General features: G+C 34.9%; 1 protein-coding gene across 1 annotated transcript; it reads right to left on the bottom strand.

Moving 5' to 3' along the window:
• Window positions 1-411: 411 nt before the first annotated feature.
• Window positions 412-17,445, bottom strand: LOC109058694 (kinesin heavy chain-like). Its single transcript, XM_042731278.1, has 26 exons — window positions 16,958-17,445; window positions 12,139-12,226; window positions 11,974-12,047; window positions 11,374-11,478; window positions 10,755-10,803; window positions 10,595-10,650; window positions 10,403-10,490; window positions 10,161-10,285; window positions 9,758-9,862; window positions 9,452-9,600; window positions 9,171-9,319; window positions 7,844-8,010; window positions 7,679-7,747; window positions 7,226-7,432; window positions 6,988-7,131; window positions 6,011-6,199; window positions 5,418-5,535; window positions 5,206-5,282; window positions 4,838-4,947; window positions 4,559-4,660; window positions 4,362-4,422; window positions 4,125-4,196; window positions 3,201-3,305; window positions 2,844-3,060; window positions 2,451-2,617; window positions 412-1,461 (listed from the first exon to the last, which is right to left on the bottom strand). Exons 1-25 carry the CDS (start codon window positions 17,078-17,080, stop codon window positions 2,463-2,465), a joined length of 2,904 nt encoding a protein of 967 aa, XP_042587212.1. The 5' UTR covers window positions 17,081-17,445; the 3' UTR covers window positions 412-1,461; window positions 2,451-2,462.
• Window positions 17,446-18,824: the final 1,379 nt, after the last annotated feature.

The raw sequence follows: 18,824 nt of genomic DNA, 5'->3' as shown, positions 1-18,824 counted from the left end.
ATAACAGTGTCAAGGTCCAGAAAAGTATTAAAAGCATGGTCAGAATAGTCCATCTGCCATCAGTGATTCAACCATAACGTTATGAAGTGTCGAGAATACTTTTTGTATGCGAATAAAACAAAAAGAACAACTTTATTCAACAATTCGTCTCCTCTGTGTCTCTCTGCATCACCGTAGGGCCATTTTGGAGAATATGAGCTGAACGCAGGCAGTGTACAGCATTCTGTGTCAGCCGTGCCACAAGGATACTCATCGCTTCATAATGTTACGGTTGAATCACTGATGGCAGATGGACTATTCTGACGATGCTTTTCATACTTTTCTGGACCTTGACAGTGTACTTGACAGTCAATGGGACAGTTACAAGCTTCCCAGTTTTCATCCAAAATATCTTAAATTGTGTTCCGAAGACGAACAAATCTTTTTTGGGTTTGGAATGACATGGGGGTAAGTGATTAATGACGAAATTTTCATTTTGGGGTGGAGTATCCCTTTAAGTAACAGCCAATAAAAGACAGAAGATAAGAAAATAAGATAAGAAAATGATTCCTGATTTTACCACTAATGTGGTAATAAATACTGATATTTTACAGTTGTTGTTTGCTCCAGAGCACCTTATGCTATAAATTAATACATTTTCAAAGCACCTATATTTTGTATAAAAACATGTACACATGATGACTTGGATCTAATGAGAGGAACTTAAAAATAATATACAAAAGACAATATGTAAACAAAATCAACTCCAATACTTAAAATGCATATAAAATAAATAAATAAATTAATTAATTAATTAACCTCTAATAATATTACTAATAGTTATTATAAATCATGATGAATTAAGCTTGATGCAATGTGTATTCCTAAGCTACTGTACATTCCCAAGTCATGTCACTGCATGTTACCAATGGCCATTAAGACCGAAGGAATTAGTGCCAATTAAAAGAACAGAAAGGTCTTAATGTAACTCCTGAAGGGATAAAAACGACAAGTGTAGGTTCTAGTGACTACTTTTCATATTTCCAGACTTCTATGGAAACTAACCTGGCATGAGTGATGACAGATGCACTGAATTACTGTAATCAGAATGTGATAGAAACACTGAAGACTATTTCAAATACAAAATGACACAAGGCAGAAAGAAGCCAAGACAAAAAAGTTTCAATGAAATAGCACTTCTATCACTTTAAAATTCAATATCCTTTAGTCTTACTTTGTGGGTCTGGGTTTGTTTATTCATAGTTGAGTCCACAAATCTCCACTTAAACCGGATGAATGTAAGGAGGTCATGGTAAGGACAGGAAATGAACTTGAAAAGGCTTAGTATAAGATGACAGTAGTTCTTTTCCCCCCTCATTGAATAGAAAAGACTGCATTGGAAAAAGACGTCTTCTTGTTGCCACACATAACTGGAATGGAAAGAATGTGCAGACTGGTATCAGACCGGTCATTTTTTGTCCCCTGTTGGAAGTGTAAATAGTTAGACACACTGTATTGGGAGAAAACCTGTCAGAAAAAAATATTAGCAAGAAACATTGAACCACATTACTGACAATCAACTTTTCTTGTCACCCAGAACATGAAGAATGTTATCTTCATGACTGGGTAAAAGAAAGTGACCTACCCTGAAATAGATCCATAAACTTTGACAACATTTCAGCGAATGCCAGATGGCACTAGACACTGTGCACAGTTCACTGACTTTCCCAAGCATTCGGGCACAAGTCTTTTGTAGCTATTATAACCATGTTGCTCCATCTTTGTCAAACAGTTGGCACAGTAACTAATGTTACACCACAACTTTCTGTTATTTGTGCTTCCCAAATGCATCACATGCTGGAAAACTAATCAGCAGCATTTTTTCAGCACTGCCCCATTCATCTCAACATTAAGCCAAACAGAATCACTCCAGCTTGTTCCAGTGTCAAATTAAGAAGAAAAAACACATGCATCTATAGGTACATGACATGACTCCATGACTTTTAGTAAAACTGTATAAATATAAATTTAAAAACTTTCAGTATACTTGAAAAAACCTTCAGGTTGTGGTGTGTATGTGTATATATATATATATATATATATATATATATATATATATGGCAGACCTTTGATCATAAATTATGTACAATATCATCTTACTAAAACATATTATTAGGTGATATAGAGTGACAATTGATATTTAAAAACATTTTATTTATGTAAGTAGTCTGCTATATACCATTAGTCGACAAATTGCATATTTTTGCTCATTTTATTGCTTCTGAATAAAATCAAGTTGATTTTCCCCATCTTGATTATGAGCTGTCATATTATATGAACCATAAAAGCCTGATGTATCAGATTTGATACTTTAAAAAAGTTCAGACTGTTATTTCACCTGCCAGTTGTTACAGGGTTAAAATGAAGCAATACATATAGTTGTAGCAGAAAAGTCACTAAACCAAACGTACATGGAGAGTTTTTCACTTGCTCCTGTGATGGTACTGCTGCTGCTGCTGCTGTTGGTGCTGCGGTTGGTGCTGGTGGTGTCGTCGTGGGCTTGGGACACCCCCTCTGATACCGTGGCCCGGTGTGGCAGAAGCCGCTGAGTGATGATGTCCAGCACGAATAGGCTTAGCTATAAGAGACAGTGTAGTTTAAATTTAACATATTTTAAAAACTTTTAACTTCAATGAATATGCATATATATACATATATGGAGCATGCATAATGTATGGGAGACATGCACCAATACATGAGAGCATTTGGGCATCAGGTAACCAGAGACAATGTATTACTGAGTATATGGTGCCCTCTACTGGATATAATGCAACATTGCGATCTGAAGATCAAGCAGCTCTGACCGATCTGTGCGGTGTGTTTCATCCTGGCCTGGTTGTTGGCTCGGATGACCTCCTTGATGCGGTCCACCTCCTGCTGGTACTTCTTACGGTCTCTCATGGCGCTTTCTTTGGCCTCTCTCAGAGCAGACTCCAGGATCTTCACTCGCTCAGCAGTTGCACGCAGGCGCTTCTCCAGTTTGGGAAGCTCACATCTTAAGTCTGCATTATCACGTACCAGCTATGAAAATCACAGAATATATAGACAGAGTTATTAATATCATATTATATTACAATATACATTATTACTATTTATTTGTTATAGTTTATTATAGCTATTTGTAATTTCTGTGCAAAGTAAAAAAAAAAACCCCTACAAACCTGCTTGTGGACTTTAGTGAGCTGCTCCAGGTTATTCTCAAGGAAAATTATTTTCTGTTTTTGTGCCAGACTTCCCCCTGATTCATCAGTGTCCAACTCTACACTCTATAAAATAGAAATGTATAACTAATGTTATAACTAATACTGCAGACATCACTATACTTCCTCAGCTGATAACTCGGTACATTAAAAAAAAAATATTTTGTATTACAATTTTTCGAAAAGATTATGTTTACAGTAAATATTCAAATATGCATTATCAAATTAAATTAGCTCAAATTTGCATAATGTCCCAGAACAGAAATCTGAACATTGAATAAGGCCAGGTTCAATTCTTGTTGACATATTAGAGTTAATGGTTTTTACAGAGATTTTTACAGGTTTGTTTATTCAAGTTTGTTCATTCATGTCAATTTACACGATTTATACAACATTATATACCTAAAACATGTATCTTGCTGTTGAAAGTATTTACTGATTTATGTATTGATAAAAATAGCTATCCAAAATGTAAAAAACCTTAACCTCTGTAAAAACCTTTAACTAATGTGTCAACCAAATAAAACAGGAATTTTATTTAGAATTTAGATAGGAATAAACCTATACTGAAAGGAGATTTTTGGCTCAATGCATGGAAAAAAAAAATGTGAGAAGAACAGCCTTTAAAGATATGTGTTGAAATTAATATCTAGAGATGCACACAGACAAAGTGTAATAAAATAATACTTAAATGTGTAGTTTGGCTATGTTCTATTCACTAGTCTGAAAGAAGACAATTTATGGATGCAAAAATCTCAAAAACAGTGTTTTTGCATGTAGAAGCTGTTGGTCAGAGAATACTAGCACATTGCCACTCAGTAAAAAACAAAAAACAAAAAAAAGTAATATCAAAAAAAGGGAACAGTATTTGTTTTGGATACTCACTCGTCCAATGCGATTATTGATGTCCTGGATGAACAGCACACGCAGGTTGAGGAGAGTCTGGAGCTCTTTGGCCTTGTTGAAAAGCAAATGGCATGATCAGTGATCTAAAAAAATACTTTGTACAAAAATAACAGCTTTAGAGGTTGAATATTCAAGGTGAACAACTCTGAGACAGCAGATGGTGGTGCTCAGAGACAAACTCTAGGAATGCCATGCAGGTAATGTAATAATACTCACCACAGTCTCTTCCAGACCCTTGAGATCTTCTTTAGCTTGGTCCCTCTTCTCATTCAACAAGCTGATTACAACAAAAATTATAATATGTGTTCAAAATATCTTTATTAGTGGAACAGAGCTGTTTTACAAAATCTATCTTTGACTTATTCCATGAGCAGATCATTTATACAACTTTTTAATATGAGCAGTTGACTCACAGAAGCTTCTGCAGCCTCTCGTCCTTCTTCTGTTCCTCTTGTTTCAGCTTTTCATAGTCAGACTTGAGCTGATTCTGTTCAAGCTGAAGAGCCTGGTTCACACTGACAGTAGGGGATTATTGAATGAATCGAACAATTTTTTTTAATAAGTTCATTAATTTGGAGTAATACCAGTCAAAAGCAGATGTATTAACTGTCTAAAAATAAATATTACAAATTAATATTAGATATAAAACAATTACAGAACTGATTAGAAGTAATCAGAAATAAAGTACTTACTCTTTCAGCTCATCAAGGATCCTCTGTTTCTCTTCGATTTCATCTCGCAGACGTGAAAGCTGCTTCTGATGAGCCTCTCTGTGGCTTTCCATCTGCTGTTCCAGCGCTTTCTACATGCAAATGCATATGGGATTTATATATTTAATATAGATGGTGCAGTATTAATCTTCTAGGGTGATTTGGTTTCAATAATAAAATCTTTTCCTATTCTATGCAGCAGATTTGGCCTTTTTTAGAGTATCTTTATATCTTGAACTATCAAAAATAAAATACTTTCTTTTATCATAGTTTATCATGCAGAGTAAGCTATAAGTTAGTCATTTGTAGGTTGATTTCTTGTAACGTTGCTCTGCTATCATGTTCATCACCTTCATCTCCTCAGCGTCCTGCATCCTGCTCATGTGTTCCTTTTCCTTATCCATGAATGACACCTCATGCATCTTTTCTGTATGAACCAAAATAAGATTTTTCAAAAGATTTTTACATATATATTAAAATCACTGTGAATGAAAGAGGTCGTGCTTGTTTGAATTTGAATATAATATAATATCACGGTATTTCGTGTGTGCATCACAAAGACCTTGTGCATTGAGTTTAGCGAGCTCCTCCATCAGTGAGTCGTGGCTTTCCTCCAGCTGTCTCTTCTTTTGTTCTATGTTCTGCATGTAGTCGGTGAGGGATTTGATCTTTGCTTGATGCTACACACAAAAAACAAAATGCAAAAACAATGTTGAGATTACTGGGCTTGAGAACTCCATCAATGGGCTGCAATACAAGTACTGGAGGCAGGCTACTAGGTTAGTATTGTTCTTCAATTAGGGACATTAGTTGCATTTCAGTTTTTAATCTCTTACTTTGTGGTTTCAAAAGTAAAAGTGAACTCTCTTGGATTTAACACCTTAAAAAAAAAAAAAAAAAAAAAATTATTAATCCAATTTTGAAGAGAGGTTACAATTGGGACATTCTGGGATATTTACCATGCTACTACTCTTAAAATCAAGAAAAAGTCATTAAAAAGAAACAATAATATGTTTAAAGCAACTATAAGCTATCCTATTTAACTCATTAAAAATCACCCAAATGGACGTGAAGAATCACCAATATACAGTGTTCTGATGTAGAATCACCACTAGATGGCGCTGTTTGCTGCTCTAAATAAATCACTGCGAGTACCTGTGAGATCAGCAGCTGACAGGAAGCGAGCTCTTTCTCGTTGGCCTGCATTTTACGCATTGTGTCGGCCTGTGTGCTCTCAAGCTGTTTACTGCGGTTGACCAGAGATTTCACTTCTGACTTCATCTTACTTATGAAGAGCCGAGCCATTGTGAATTCCTCCTCCATTCCTCCGTTCATCTCTGTCATCTGAATAAAGAGAAACCAAAAATGACATAATACTATTCCAATCATTTGCTATTTGAATCTCTGTCATCAAAAGTGACAGTATAGACAATAAATTATATTTCAAAAACATGCTGTTTTATTTGACCTTTCAATTTATAACATAATACGAAAAAAATATATATCACAGTTGCCACAAACGGATCACTGTTTCTACAAAATAAGAAGGAACTGTTTTCAAAAATGATAATATTGGCAAATATGTTCTTGAGCAGCAAATCAGCATATTAGAATGATTTCTGAAGCATCATGTGACAATGAAGACTGGAATAATGATGCTGAAAATTCAGCTTTGCCATCAGATTAAAAAACTAATAAATGGTATTTCAACATAATTCAAATGTATTGAAACAGTTCTTTTAAATTACATTAATATTTCACGATATTAGGTTTTTTAATTGTATTTTTGATCAAATTACATTCTTTGTAAGCATAGGAGACTTCCTTCAAAAACATATTCAAAAAAATCTTAACGACTCCAAACATTCGAATGGAAAGTGCATATATGTATACAAATATTTGTAAATAACCACATATTCACATGTGTATGTAAGTAGTTGTGAGGTTTGTATTCTTTGCAATGATGAAAAGTAATGTGTAATTTACAAATTATATAAAAAATGGAAAAAATCTGCACAACTCAGAATAACAGACCTTTTTTTTTTAAAAAAAAAACTGATTAAAACTGTATCTTTTGATAAGTGAATAAGTTGTGCATTTACTTTTTTCTTTATTAAGCTGTGTATTCTTACCTTGTGGTCATTCAAAGCAATAACAGTGCCAATCTCATTGAGGTCCCGGAGCAAGAGACTGAGGATCTCTGCTGATCTCTTCTTGTGATGTCCACTGAGCTCCTGCAGGGCAGACAGATCCCTCTCCACACCAGCCAGAGCTGCCTAAGAGATAACAGGACAAAATCAATGCACAAAGCTACATCACCATCACTCTTCATTCACATGAGCTTTATTATTTCCTCCTTATTCTGCTTACACTCTTCTGCATAAGCTCCTCTGTGAGCTGTTGGTTTGTCTTGCTTCTGTCTTCCACCTCATGGCTTTTCTGGTCGTAGTTCACTGCCAGCTCCTCTAAGGCCTGGAGCACCTCCTTCACCTCCTCTTTAGCTGCCTCGTTCTCATGCTGCAAACGGCTCAGATCTTCCTGGATCTTCTCATAGTCACGCCGTGTGGATGCCAGTAACTGTAATAATGCAGCACAGAGACGTCAGACATCTATGTTAGTCAGCAGACTGTCTGGAGCTTTACTTTGCAGAATAAATGCTTCTCTGTGGTTGTCATTAATATACTTTCATTCTCTGTCATGGCTATGTCTTGTTTCAATTTCAGATGCATTGCAGACAAAGCATCATGGGAAGGCGTGTGACATCATAAATTGCGGAGGGCATGAATTTTCTGCTCTGTGTTGCTGCTCTTGAGCCAGACTCACCTCATCCTGATCCACCATCTGCTGCTTCAGGTTCTCTGCCAGCTGACTGTGCTGGTTGATCTCATCATCCTGTGGTGAAAGAGGGAAAGAGAGAGGAAGGTCTGAATTGTGAAGGTTGCACTTCCTGATGCACTTTTCTTACAGTGTGTGAGAGGTATTTATCACCTTGTCATCTAGTTGCTGATACAGGTCATTGATCAGCTCCTCATACTGGGTTTTCTCTGAATCAGAAAGACGCTCAGGGGGTGGAGCTGAAGCCTCAATTATGGGAGCGGCTTCAGAATTCTTTAATTCTTTACTGCTGTGCTGCTCATCAGCAGGTACAGTCTCACCTAAAGATAAAGAGGTAAAATATGTCAGTCCAGCACAACTGCAGCAGTAAAGCTTTTGTTTTATTTATTTATTATTAATTTTCATGTGGCTTTTTTGTAGTATGGAGTTATTTTTGTATAAAATAAAATAAAATAAAAAGGCATTGGATTCTTCAATAATAAATGGACCAAGGCTTTCAGGAAAGAGTCCTGCAGACTTGATGATAAAGACAGAGATGAGAACGACTGATTGGATGTAAAGGAAAGAGTCAGAGCCACAGATATTCTCTGGGCTTTATAGAGCTGGGATGGGTGAACCCAGCATCTGTGTGTTTTATGTGCAGGAGAGGTGGAGGGAGCTGATAACACCAACAAAGAAATAAAAAGCTATTTATGGGGATGCAGGAGAGAGAAAGTGATACATACTGACAGAATGACAAAAACATCAGGATTTATACAAGGGAAAAAGGAAAAGGTTTGGACATGTTGGAGGCTGAGTGTATTCCTTATAATAAGAAAAGTAAATATATTTAGCTACATACGGTAGTGTTGACATACATACTGTAAGTACTTTGTAGCAAACATGCTTTCACTTAATGACAGGGCTGTTTGTTCAGAGTCATTATGTGTGTACCATTACACAATCTGTGTAATTAGTGCTAATTGGTATTTATCATTGTCAATTATTGTGGATTTCTGTCATCAGCACACACATGGTTTATATGAACGCCAATTTGTGTCAAGTACTATATAACAAAATAATTACATAAACTATTCAATAACGTAATTTTCTCTTTGAACATCATTATTTTACTCAAAAAACAGAAATTGGCCCTGACTTTAATAAGTCTTAGACAAACAGGGGAAGATGAAATAACTGGCTCCTTATCATTTTAGAACTCGAAAAGCTTTTGTTAAGACAATTACATCAAAAATTGACTGGCCTCTGCAAATTTGACCCAGTAAACAAAATGATATGCATCATCTCTCAACCATTACAGTATTTTCAAAGCAACCACTTCAAATCTCAAGCATCATTTCAATGAAATTTTCCTGATATTTAAATATATATATATAAACAGTAGTGTATATAAAACTTATAACAAATATATAAATCTATATAACAATAACACAACTATTAAACATGAAACAAAATAAAAATCTTCATCTTCTCGCTTTACCTTTCCGCCATCGTTTAAGCTCATTTTCTAGCCGCTGGATGATGATTTTCAGATTTCTGGTTTTCTCTTTCTCTTTCTCATATTTCTTCTTCCATTCCTCAGCTGTAAGCTCCATGTTCACAGAAACTGTGTTTTTGATGGTTTTGGCTCTGTGTGAATAAATTAAGGTGGATTTGTATATGCACATTTTTGTGACATTTTGTTTTAGCTTCACTAACTATTCTTAATTTCAGTCTTTATACAGTGAAAGAGAAATCTTCTAGGGCATAAAATGGCTTCACCTCTGGCCGAACATGAGTGTGGATTTGGTCTCAGCCTCATTATATACGGATGGAGAGCAGCAGATGACGATGGTTGTTCTGCAGTTCCCACCCAAAGAGTCCTGTAGGATCCTGGTCATTTTACTGTCTCTGTATGGCACATGGGTTTTCTGTAATGAGAAAAATAAGACAAAACAATAAATAATGTATAAAGCAAATATTGCTTTGTACTGTGTGAGGCCTAGGTTATAAATACAAGATGAGTGGCATTTCAGTGAAAAGAGAAAAAGAAACTGTCTGGGCAGTTGAAATGGGTTGAGCACTTACAGTTCCTTCAGCCAGGGCTGAGATGACGTTCCCCAGAGCAGAGAGAGACTTATTGATATTTTTAGCCTCGTCCAGCACAGATCCTTCTGCTCCAGTTTTACTGACCTGTGAAAGAGAAAGAGCCACAGAGAGGTCGAGAGAGAAATAGTGGAGATATTATATCATTCTCAAATCTATTTTGTAGTTTTATTATGATTATGTCAGAGTTTTTGAACTATAATTCTATAATTCCACAAATATACTGTATATATCTATAATATCTATAAATATCATATAAAGTTAAAAAGAAATGCTATTATTTTGCCCTTTTTGTTATCTTTTGCCTTGCTTTATATAGATACAAATAGAGATACATTTAAAGGCAACAATAGAATAAAAAAAAAAAAAATCAATAAAAGCATGCCTTTTCACTTCCTGCCAGATCCACCAGGTAGAGTTTTCCGCTCAATTTCTTCTCTGTCTCCACATTCTCCTGCTTAATATTAATGAGGAAAATGCTGTGACTGCGGGAGCTGTGCTCATTCATGTCTGTAACACAGTGTAACATCAGAGGATCATGGGTTAGGGTTAAAACTGTGTGACACAATGTCAAGATAATAGCACTGTATATTAGTTATGTTTGATTCAAGATGTGAAGTATTATACTTGTGACAGCCACGTGACGATTGGATTTCCCCTCATCGATCACATCCATGACGTCCTCCGGACTGGACACAAAACGCTCTGTACAACCCTGGCAATGGAACAGCATTAAAAGACACAAGACATCGAGGAAGTTTTTGCTTCATGCCTGGTGACTAAAAAACACTGTATTGTATTGTGTATTAGCTTTCCTACCTTGACAAATGGCACCCTGTTCTTATCTTCATGGACAGCCAGGTTGGTTTTGGAAACTTTAGAATCGGACATCAAAAATTTAATTTACACCCTGAAAAATCTATTAATATATGTTTTTTAAAGAATCTTAATACTATGAAGAAGATTGCTTTTATCTCACCATCAAGCAAATCTCGAATTTTGTCCATGTAGATTTCAAAATAAGAGACCTGTGATAAGGCACATTAAAGACATAACATAGGAATTATAGTCTATCAGAAAATGACAGTAGAGGACTCTTAATTAATACATTTTCATTTATGTATAAAAAATTTACACAAATAATAAATATACTAACAATGTATTGAAAATAAGAGTTTGTGTTGTAATAAAGAAATGCAATATTAAAAGTACATATTCAAGTGGTTATTGAATTTGTTGTTATCATAATAAGAATTATGGTCTTGTCAAGAGATTATAGGATTATAGGTTTGCTCTGCTTTCAAATGAGTTTTTATACCACTAGGAATGGGATTAATTACACTATTATACTCTTTCAATGAAGCCCCAATATCTATAACATAATAATGTTAGTATTAGTATAGTCCAATAACATATTAACATAACCTACAATTAAATATGCTGTATATTACTGTATGCCAGAGATACATTCCACTAACATTTATTTTTGAAGACAGCTAAGCTTAATGATTTGTTTCGATCTGTTAATATGCACATATTATTGAACTCAATATAAAAGTGAATGAATTCACATGTGAAAATATGCTGAATGTTTTCACCTTGATATGGAACTCCAGGTTCTCATCCATCGAGTAGATGTGGTCAAAGATGTCCTGGGCGATGCGAGGGATGATGCCCTTCAGCTGTGAGTTATGGAGCTGCCCCTGTGTGCATGTTGCAGAGGATATTTACAGCAAATATTTGATAATATGCCTCTGTATTTCTAACAACTATTGAGAGTTTGTGTAAGAACTAAGCACTGCATTATAGAATTTATATTTCCCTCCACTATGTAAGAAAGATATAAGCATTCCCTCTGAAGAATGTATGAGGATATCCAGTTTGGATAATTTGCATCTTTCAATGGTTACAAAGTGATTCATTTTCAGAAACATTTATTGACTTTATATTCAAAACACTTGCTGAAATGGCAGACTGTTTCCAGGGCAACGCCTGCAGTCAAGTGGCATTTTGCAGCTGTTGCAGCAGTTTGGCATTTCAGTCATTTCATGAAAGATGCTGAGAGATTCATCCATCTAGAGCATTTTGTGACATTTTCTCACCGTACATGTGACAAAAGGTTATTCTATTATTGAACTACAGAAATGTGTGAACTTGATACCATTCGTGATATGATTAGAATAGTTTTTTTTCCTTACCTCCATAGTGTGCGTCTTCCCTGATGAGGTTTGGCCATATGCAAAGATTGTCCCATTATAGCCATCCAGCACATCTGAAATGCAAGATTCATGGTTCAAAACTTTTTTCTTTTAAGGCCTGTATAATTTAACCTTCCATGCAGCTACACATAATTTATATACAACCTTTAACAATCTGCTTGGCACAGGTATCATATACTTGTTCCTGTGTTGTGTTTGGAGGAAAGACTCGGTCAAAGATATATGGCTTGCCCTGAAAAGACAAACAGATTAGTCAAGATACAAGTAATGAACAGGTCTTAAAACATAAAATATTTCAAGAGACATCTCTAATAGAAAATATCATTAATATTTTGTTTTAACCTTTAAAACCCTACAGTAAATTCATATATTTAATATCCACAATAATATGTGTTTGTAAATGAAAGTTTCTATGTTACATTTTCAATGATTTAGCCCAAAACAGATAATAAATTTGATTTCATTATATATCATATTCATTTAAGAATTATTCAGTTTTTTTATCAAGAGGTCACTCTCATAAATGGCCCCAGCACCTCTTTGTTTTGCTGATGCTGCACAGATTCTACTAACGGCTATTTATGAAGTTCCCCAGAGGATTTGAGGGGTCTACATTGTTGGAGAGAAAATAAGAGGACCTTGTGATGAATGCAGCCCAACCCCCAGCTGCCAGTCAATCTTATTGAGCCTCAACAAATCCCTCTCTTTTGTTTTGATTCTCTGAGCCGGAGCCTCAGCTGCTGAAATCTATAACTGTGATTAGAAATGAAAAATAACTCTCCAAAGAAAGAACTACATGCAGAGTATAAACTTTAAACTATAAGTGCTAAGCTACAAAAAGTTTTGGAAATTCAGGTTGATGATACTACTGGCACAAAAATTACTTCTCCTCTCCCCCTTTCTCCTCTGTCATTCATTTTTCATATTTATTTTAGAATATTTTTTGTATGTATTGCATATTTAAATGTATTATTTTTATTTTATTTACATTTATTTAATTTTTATTTTATTATTATATATGTTTTTATTTATTTATTTATTTTACAGAATCTGTAATTTTTGTCTAACCCTTATGTTTAAACATTAGTTTAGACAAAAACATATAAACAAGTAACAAAAAATGTTAAGCTGGATAAATATTTAAGGATGCTTATATACAGCAAAATCAGCTTACTGATATGTGAGATTTAGCATTAGCGCTGTGTTCACACATGCACATAAAGATCATGGGGAGCTCATGTACTGCTGAAAGCAGTTTTCCACATCCTCTTTCGCCCATATGCACACTAGGTGACGTAAAACAGACATGCATTTGCACTGTTGATTATCAGTGTAAGACATCACACAGACACTAATACTGCTGTATCAGAGTTGACAGTGTTCACACAGACACATAATGTTTCTGTCTGTGTTTTATTAAGCTGGTTGGGGTCATGCATCCCTGCCGAGACACAAATGAGAGCTGTTGCTCAAACCCAGACCGTCACCACGGAAACTACATCTCGCCTGGAAAGAAAAGCACTGATTGGCTGATAGTCAGCACCTGTATCCTGGCCAATACTGTAGGAGAACAACATGATGAAAATCATCTCTTCCTTCCATTGCTCTCATTATGGGTCCAACCTTTTATGTTAGAAGTCAAATAAATACTGCAGATTGAAATTAGTTCTTGTAATACAGAAAAAGAATAATTACTGGAAAGCCATTGTCAACAGACAAACAAGTATTTTATGTATAGTGTGTATATAGTCTGTAAATAGGCAAGGACATTTACATGTTTCACCATGTGCTGGAATCTGAAATATCTTTTATAAACACAAGCACTGGCTGTATATAGCACAAGCACTGGCTGTATATAAAAGCGCACGTGTTCAGTACAATGTATTCTTTTAGTCAATAATTTATGCATATTATCTGGGGACCATCAAGGCTTTTTCAAGAGTGCAGGGTTTTACCACATTCAATCAAAAATCTATATTGCTTACTTCCTGAACAATTACTTGAAAAGATAATGCATGTTTTTCTATACATTTCAGATGGGTTTGTTGAATAAAAATAGTACATATACAGTATTTATATAAACTATATAGAAACAAATGTGCATCATAAATAAATCTAATAATGCAGTAAATGTAAGGGTTGTTTGTAAGGTGGTGCAGAAGATAATGCCAAAATGTTAAAGAGGATAAGAAATACAGCAACAAAAAGTGGGTTTATACAAGAAACACGCTTGTGACTGTGCGTGTCAAACAACAATTGTCCCAATCCTCAGTGGACTGACTTAAATATTCCACTAAATCTGCCTAACCGTTCCCTGCCAGTCCTGGCCCCTCAAACTGCACCTCTGTCACTACGGCAACATAAATTACTCACAGGGGCCCTGGGCCTCTTTGTGGCCTTGCGCATATAATAAGACGTTAACACCCACATTAAACACTGCTGACCAGATAACCCTCATAAAGCAAACCATCAAACCCAGCCTGGTATTGACAAGCTGCAAATGAATAGTAATTTCTCACTGTCACAATCCATCCTATAAATCTCCTTGCAACTGTTTTGTGAGTTTACTCAAACACAAACCATGCAATCTTTTTACTCACTAAACTATGAATTATTAAATAATGAAAGATGAAAATAATGTATATTTTTATTCTTGTATACTTTTTATAATTAAATAATTTAATTATGAATGAAATAATTAAATAATTATACTGCAAAAAAAAAGAGTTGTTGCTGAATATTTTTAGTAAAATTGTTGCCATGTTGGTACATTTTTAGATTAAATAAAGACTGTAAATAAAGTAGGCTATAAAGAAAAGAAAAAAAAAAATCTAATACTATACCATCATTTATAAAACTATAGAATTGTGCTATTTATAAATAAATACTCAAGTACTCTTCACATTTTCAGTCCATTTACATTTTCATCAATAATTCAAAGGCTAATTAAAATTGTAAATTTGATTTCATTGTGACTCTGTGGAAGTTAATATTTGTTTCATACATAAAATACAAATAGATCACTAGAAAGATACTGTAGATAGATCTCTGGATAGATAGATAGATAGATAGATAGATAGATAGATAGATAGATAGATAGATAGATAGATAGATAGATAGATAGATAGATAGATAGAATTTCAGATAGATAGATAGATAGATAGATAGATATGTTGGTGGAGTTTGTGTGAAATTTCAGTTTAATCCACAAATGAATTTGAGTTTATTGAGGGTTTAAAATCTATTGCATTAAAGTACCACATGGAAAGATTCACTACCAAAAAACAGTCTCTAATGAGATGCAGTTAAGTAAACATTGATAGTAATAAATGTACATAAATTACCTAGATCTCCATTCAAAGTCACACTTGTATCCTAAAGCTAAATGTCTGGCATTAGGACCATCAGGCTGTGCAGAGCCTGCAGGGTACCATTAAAGAGAATTTAAATTAGAAGCAGAAGTCTAATACCTGCTACGCTCGATTTTGTGTGCAGATTAGGCATGGAAATGTCGATTACCATCTCAATGGGTCAGATAATATGGGCTATTGTGTTTGCACAAGGGATTTCTGGAGGTTTACTGTAAAACATAAAAACCATCAGTATCTTACTGTGTCGACAGGCCAGCTTATTTATAGCACATCACACACCCACACAGTCACTCAGACTCTCATTCCAGTTATCAAATGCTCTTTAATTTGATCACACTACTAAAATATAAATCATATTCTGTTATTAAGAGATAAATGAAGGCTCTGACCCATAATCAACATGTATCTTCCAGACTGAGTAACCGCAAATAATTCCAACCCTAAAAGTGCAGATGGCCGACAATCATTCTACACTCTACATCTGCATTCAAAACAAAGTAGACGGATTTAATGTTGCTAGCTAAATAAATAAATAAATCTAATGTGATTGAATTAAGGTTAAAGTGAAATGGATAAAATTACATGAAATATGTGACAAGTAACGTGCCATTCTAAATTTTTCTTTAAAAAGCCTGGCACAACTGGTGGTCATTAAGAAAATTATGATTTTAAAGTAAACAAAGATATTATGGTGAGATGGAATGTGGAGAACACTGAAGTTCTCAAAGGTTTAACATGTTGGAAATTTGTCACAAAAGTGTGAATATATATATATTTCTAAATATATATATCAATTTCTAAAACCTAAAATATCATTGTTATATCTATTCAGTATGAACACAAAGAGTCAACTAGGCCTATATAATAAAGAAAGCCTAAATTTTAAAAGAAAAAAATATATAAACTGTGATCTCTGGAAATTTTGAGCCACGTTTTTTATTTGATGTGCGCAATTTATCTACAGTGTGTTGTTGTTGTATATTACCTTCCACATTTTTGTTTTGTGTTTCATACCGTTTAACCGTTTAATTTTTGCTGAAAAGCCTATAATAAACTATTTCATGGTCGGTCTCATTGTGACAACACGTAGCAATGTAGGGTCACCGTGAGTCCTGCATCTTTTACTGTCATAAGCGGAATGTTCAACAGTCGACAGTGTATGTGATAAAATAAAAAAATAAAAAAATACAAAATACAAAACTGAAACAAACTCGCTTAAGTAAACCAAAAGAAACCATGTTCAACATAGCACTGTGTGCAACGATTCTCGCTAAAACAACAAAACAGACGCACAGCAATATACATTTTTCGAATGAAAGAGTAGCCTATCTGTTTTTCAAATGAAATGTTGGGCTATCTAAGGGATAACTAAGAACTAAGACTTAATTCAGGATTAACCTCTATAATATGAAAGAACCATACGAATATGATTCACCCAGACAGATATGAAATGATCACATCAATGAGTCAAGTTAGACTAATAGACCTATATTTATCTGAAGTTACATCATATATAACCTCCTGCTCAAAAAAAAAAAAAAAAAAAAAAAAAAAAAAATGGATAACATCTGTAGACTCTGAAGACATCTTACCGATATCACCACGGTGTCTTCTTTGAATTTCGGTATGTATTTGTCACCTCTGGTGATTTCCGATTCGTTAAGTGGCCTGAATCGGCACATCACCTTCACACAACATTCAGCCGCATCCACCATCGTGTATGATTTTATCCGAGGAAACTTTCTCTCTGGTCAGCAGATCTGGTCGTCCACTCCGCAGTCTGCAGAGGAATGCATCAATCAAACAATCAAAATGTCTCGTCTCTCGTCGCTTGCCGGTCGTTCAGTCCGTGCGGTCCATTCCCACTGAAAGAAGCTTTTAAAGGGAAAACAGCCTCAGATCAAATAAACTCCTGGACACCGTTTCAAACAGCACACAACATATCACATAATCATTTAAAATGAGTGTATTTTTGTTGTCGTTGTCGCTCGCTGTTAGGAGCTAAAGCCGAGTGCACCTTGAGTGTTTGAAGAGCATCAGCACTGGACAGTTCCACGCGCTCTGACTGACGGCGGCCGCTCCTTCCGCACGCGCTTCTGCTGTCCAACAGCGCCTCTCAGCAAAGCTGCCCATGACTGCAACAAATCACAAAGTTGCTCAAATAAACAAATCAACAGCACACATTGGCGAAGAAACTGACCCAGAAAAATGGCCCAGCATCTTGGTGGGGTGCGGTAAATTTATACAAGATGCAAGGGGGAAGTTCACTCAGTATAATATTCTTCATATATAGGCTATTACCACACTCTGGTAAGATTTTACAGGATGAAACTGATGAAAGACAATTTATGTTGGAAATGCCAGTTGGAAACAGGTACCTTTTTACACTGTATTTGGGAATATAATCTTGTTAAACCATTCTGGAATCAAGTTATGGATGTCTTAGGTTGCTGGTATGGCTCCGAAATATCTTTAACCTCTAAATTGTCTATTGTGACAATTCTCAAATACCTAATGTTTCAAAGCGTGAATTTTCTGTTATTGTGGTATGCATTAGTGCATTGACAGTGAAAGCCCCAGAATTGAAAGAGTGGGTCAGTGCAATGGTAGAAATGGCATCTTATGAATCCATGCTTAATCGAGTTGGCTAAATGGTGTTGAGGAGGGCTTGTCTCCCTGGGAAGAGTTCTGGACATATACAGTAGGTACTGTAAGGTCTCAAAATCTCAGAAAACACTTTTGTGTTCTGTAGAGTATTGTATTTTATTACATGGTGAAAATGTGCCTGAAAAAATTTAACCTTGTATAATTATGGTAATGTTGTATTTCTGTTACATATCAACCTTCCAAAAAAAAAAAAAAAAAAAAAAAAAAAAAAAAAAAAAAAAAAAAAAAAAAAAAATCAACAGCACCTTTGCAAAATATAATTTATTTGGCGTACACTTACATATGCGCCATCATGATGTCATCAAGATGCTTTATAAAACTTAAAACATTACTTTACTTGTAAACAAACCAAACAAGCTAGACTTTATAAAAAAAGGAAAAGTACATTTTCCAAACAAACACTTCCTGCTGGAGTGATAAAACAAACCGCGGATGGATTTTTTTTTTTTTTTTTTTTTTTTGTATTCAGTGATAATTAAAGTTTTTGAAATGGAAAAATCAATAGTTATATCGAAACGTATGTGAATGGATAATAAAAACACCACAAATTTTGTGATAAAATATTTAGTATATCAATTGTGCGATTGTAAACGAATTAAATTTTTCTTCAGTCGTTTTCTATTCAGCTGCTTTTCTACACACACACACGCACGCACGCACGCACACACACACACACACACGTTTAGATAATGTGCTGTTTAACTTTTAACCCCTCAAGGATTTTAATCAAAGCTATTGTTTACTACAATATCAACAGTATATCCGCAGTGAACACTAGAGGTCGTGTGGTTG

Source organism: Cyprinus carpio, chromosome B9, assembly GCF_018340385.1.
Source record: "Cyprinus carpio isolate SPL01 chromosome B9, ASM1834038v1, whole genome shotgun sequence".
Lineage (NCBI taxonomy): Eukaryota > Metazoa > Chordata > Actinopteri > Cypriniformes > Cyprinidae > Cyprinus > Cyprinus carpio.
This window is presented reverse-complemented; position numbering and strand designations above follow the sequence as displayed.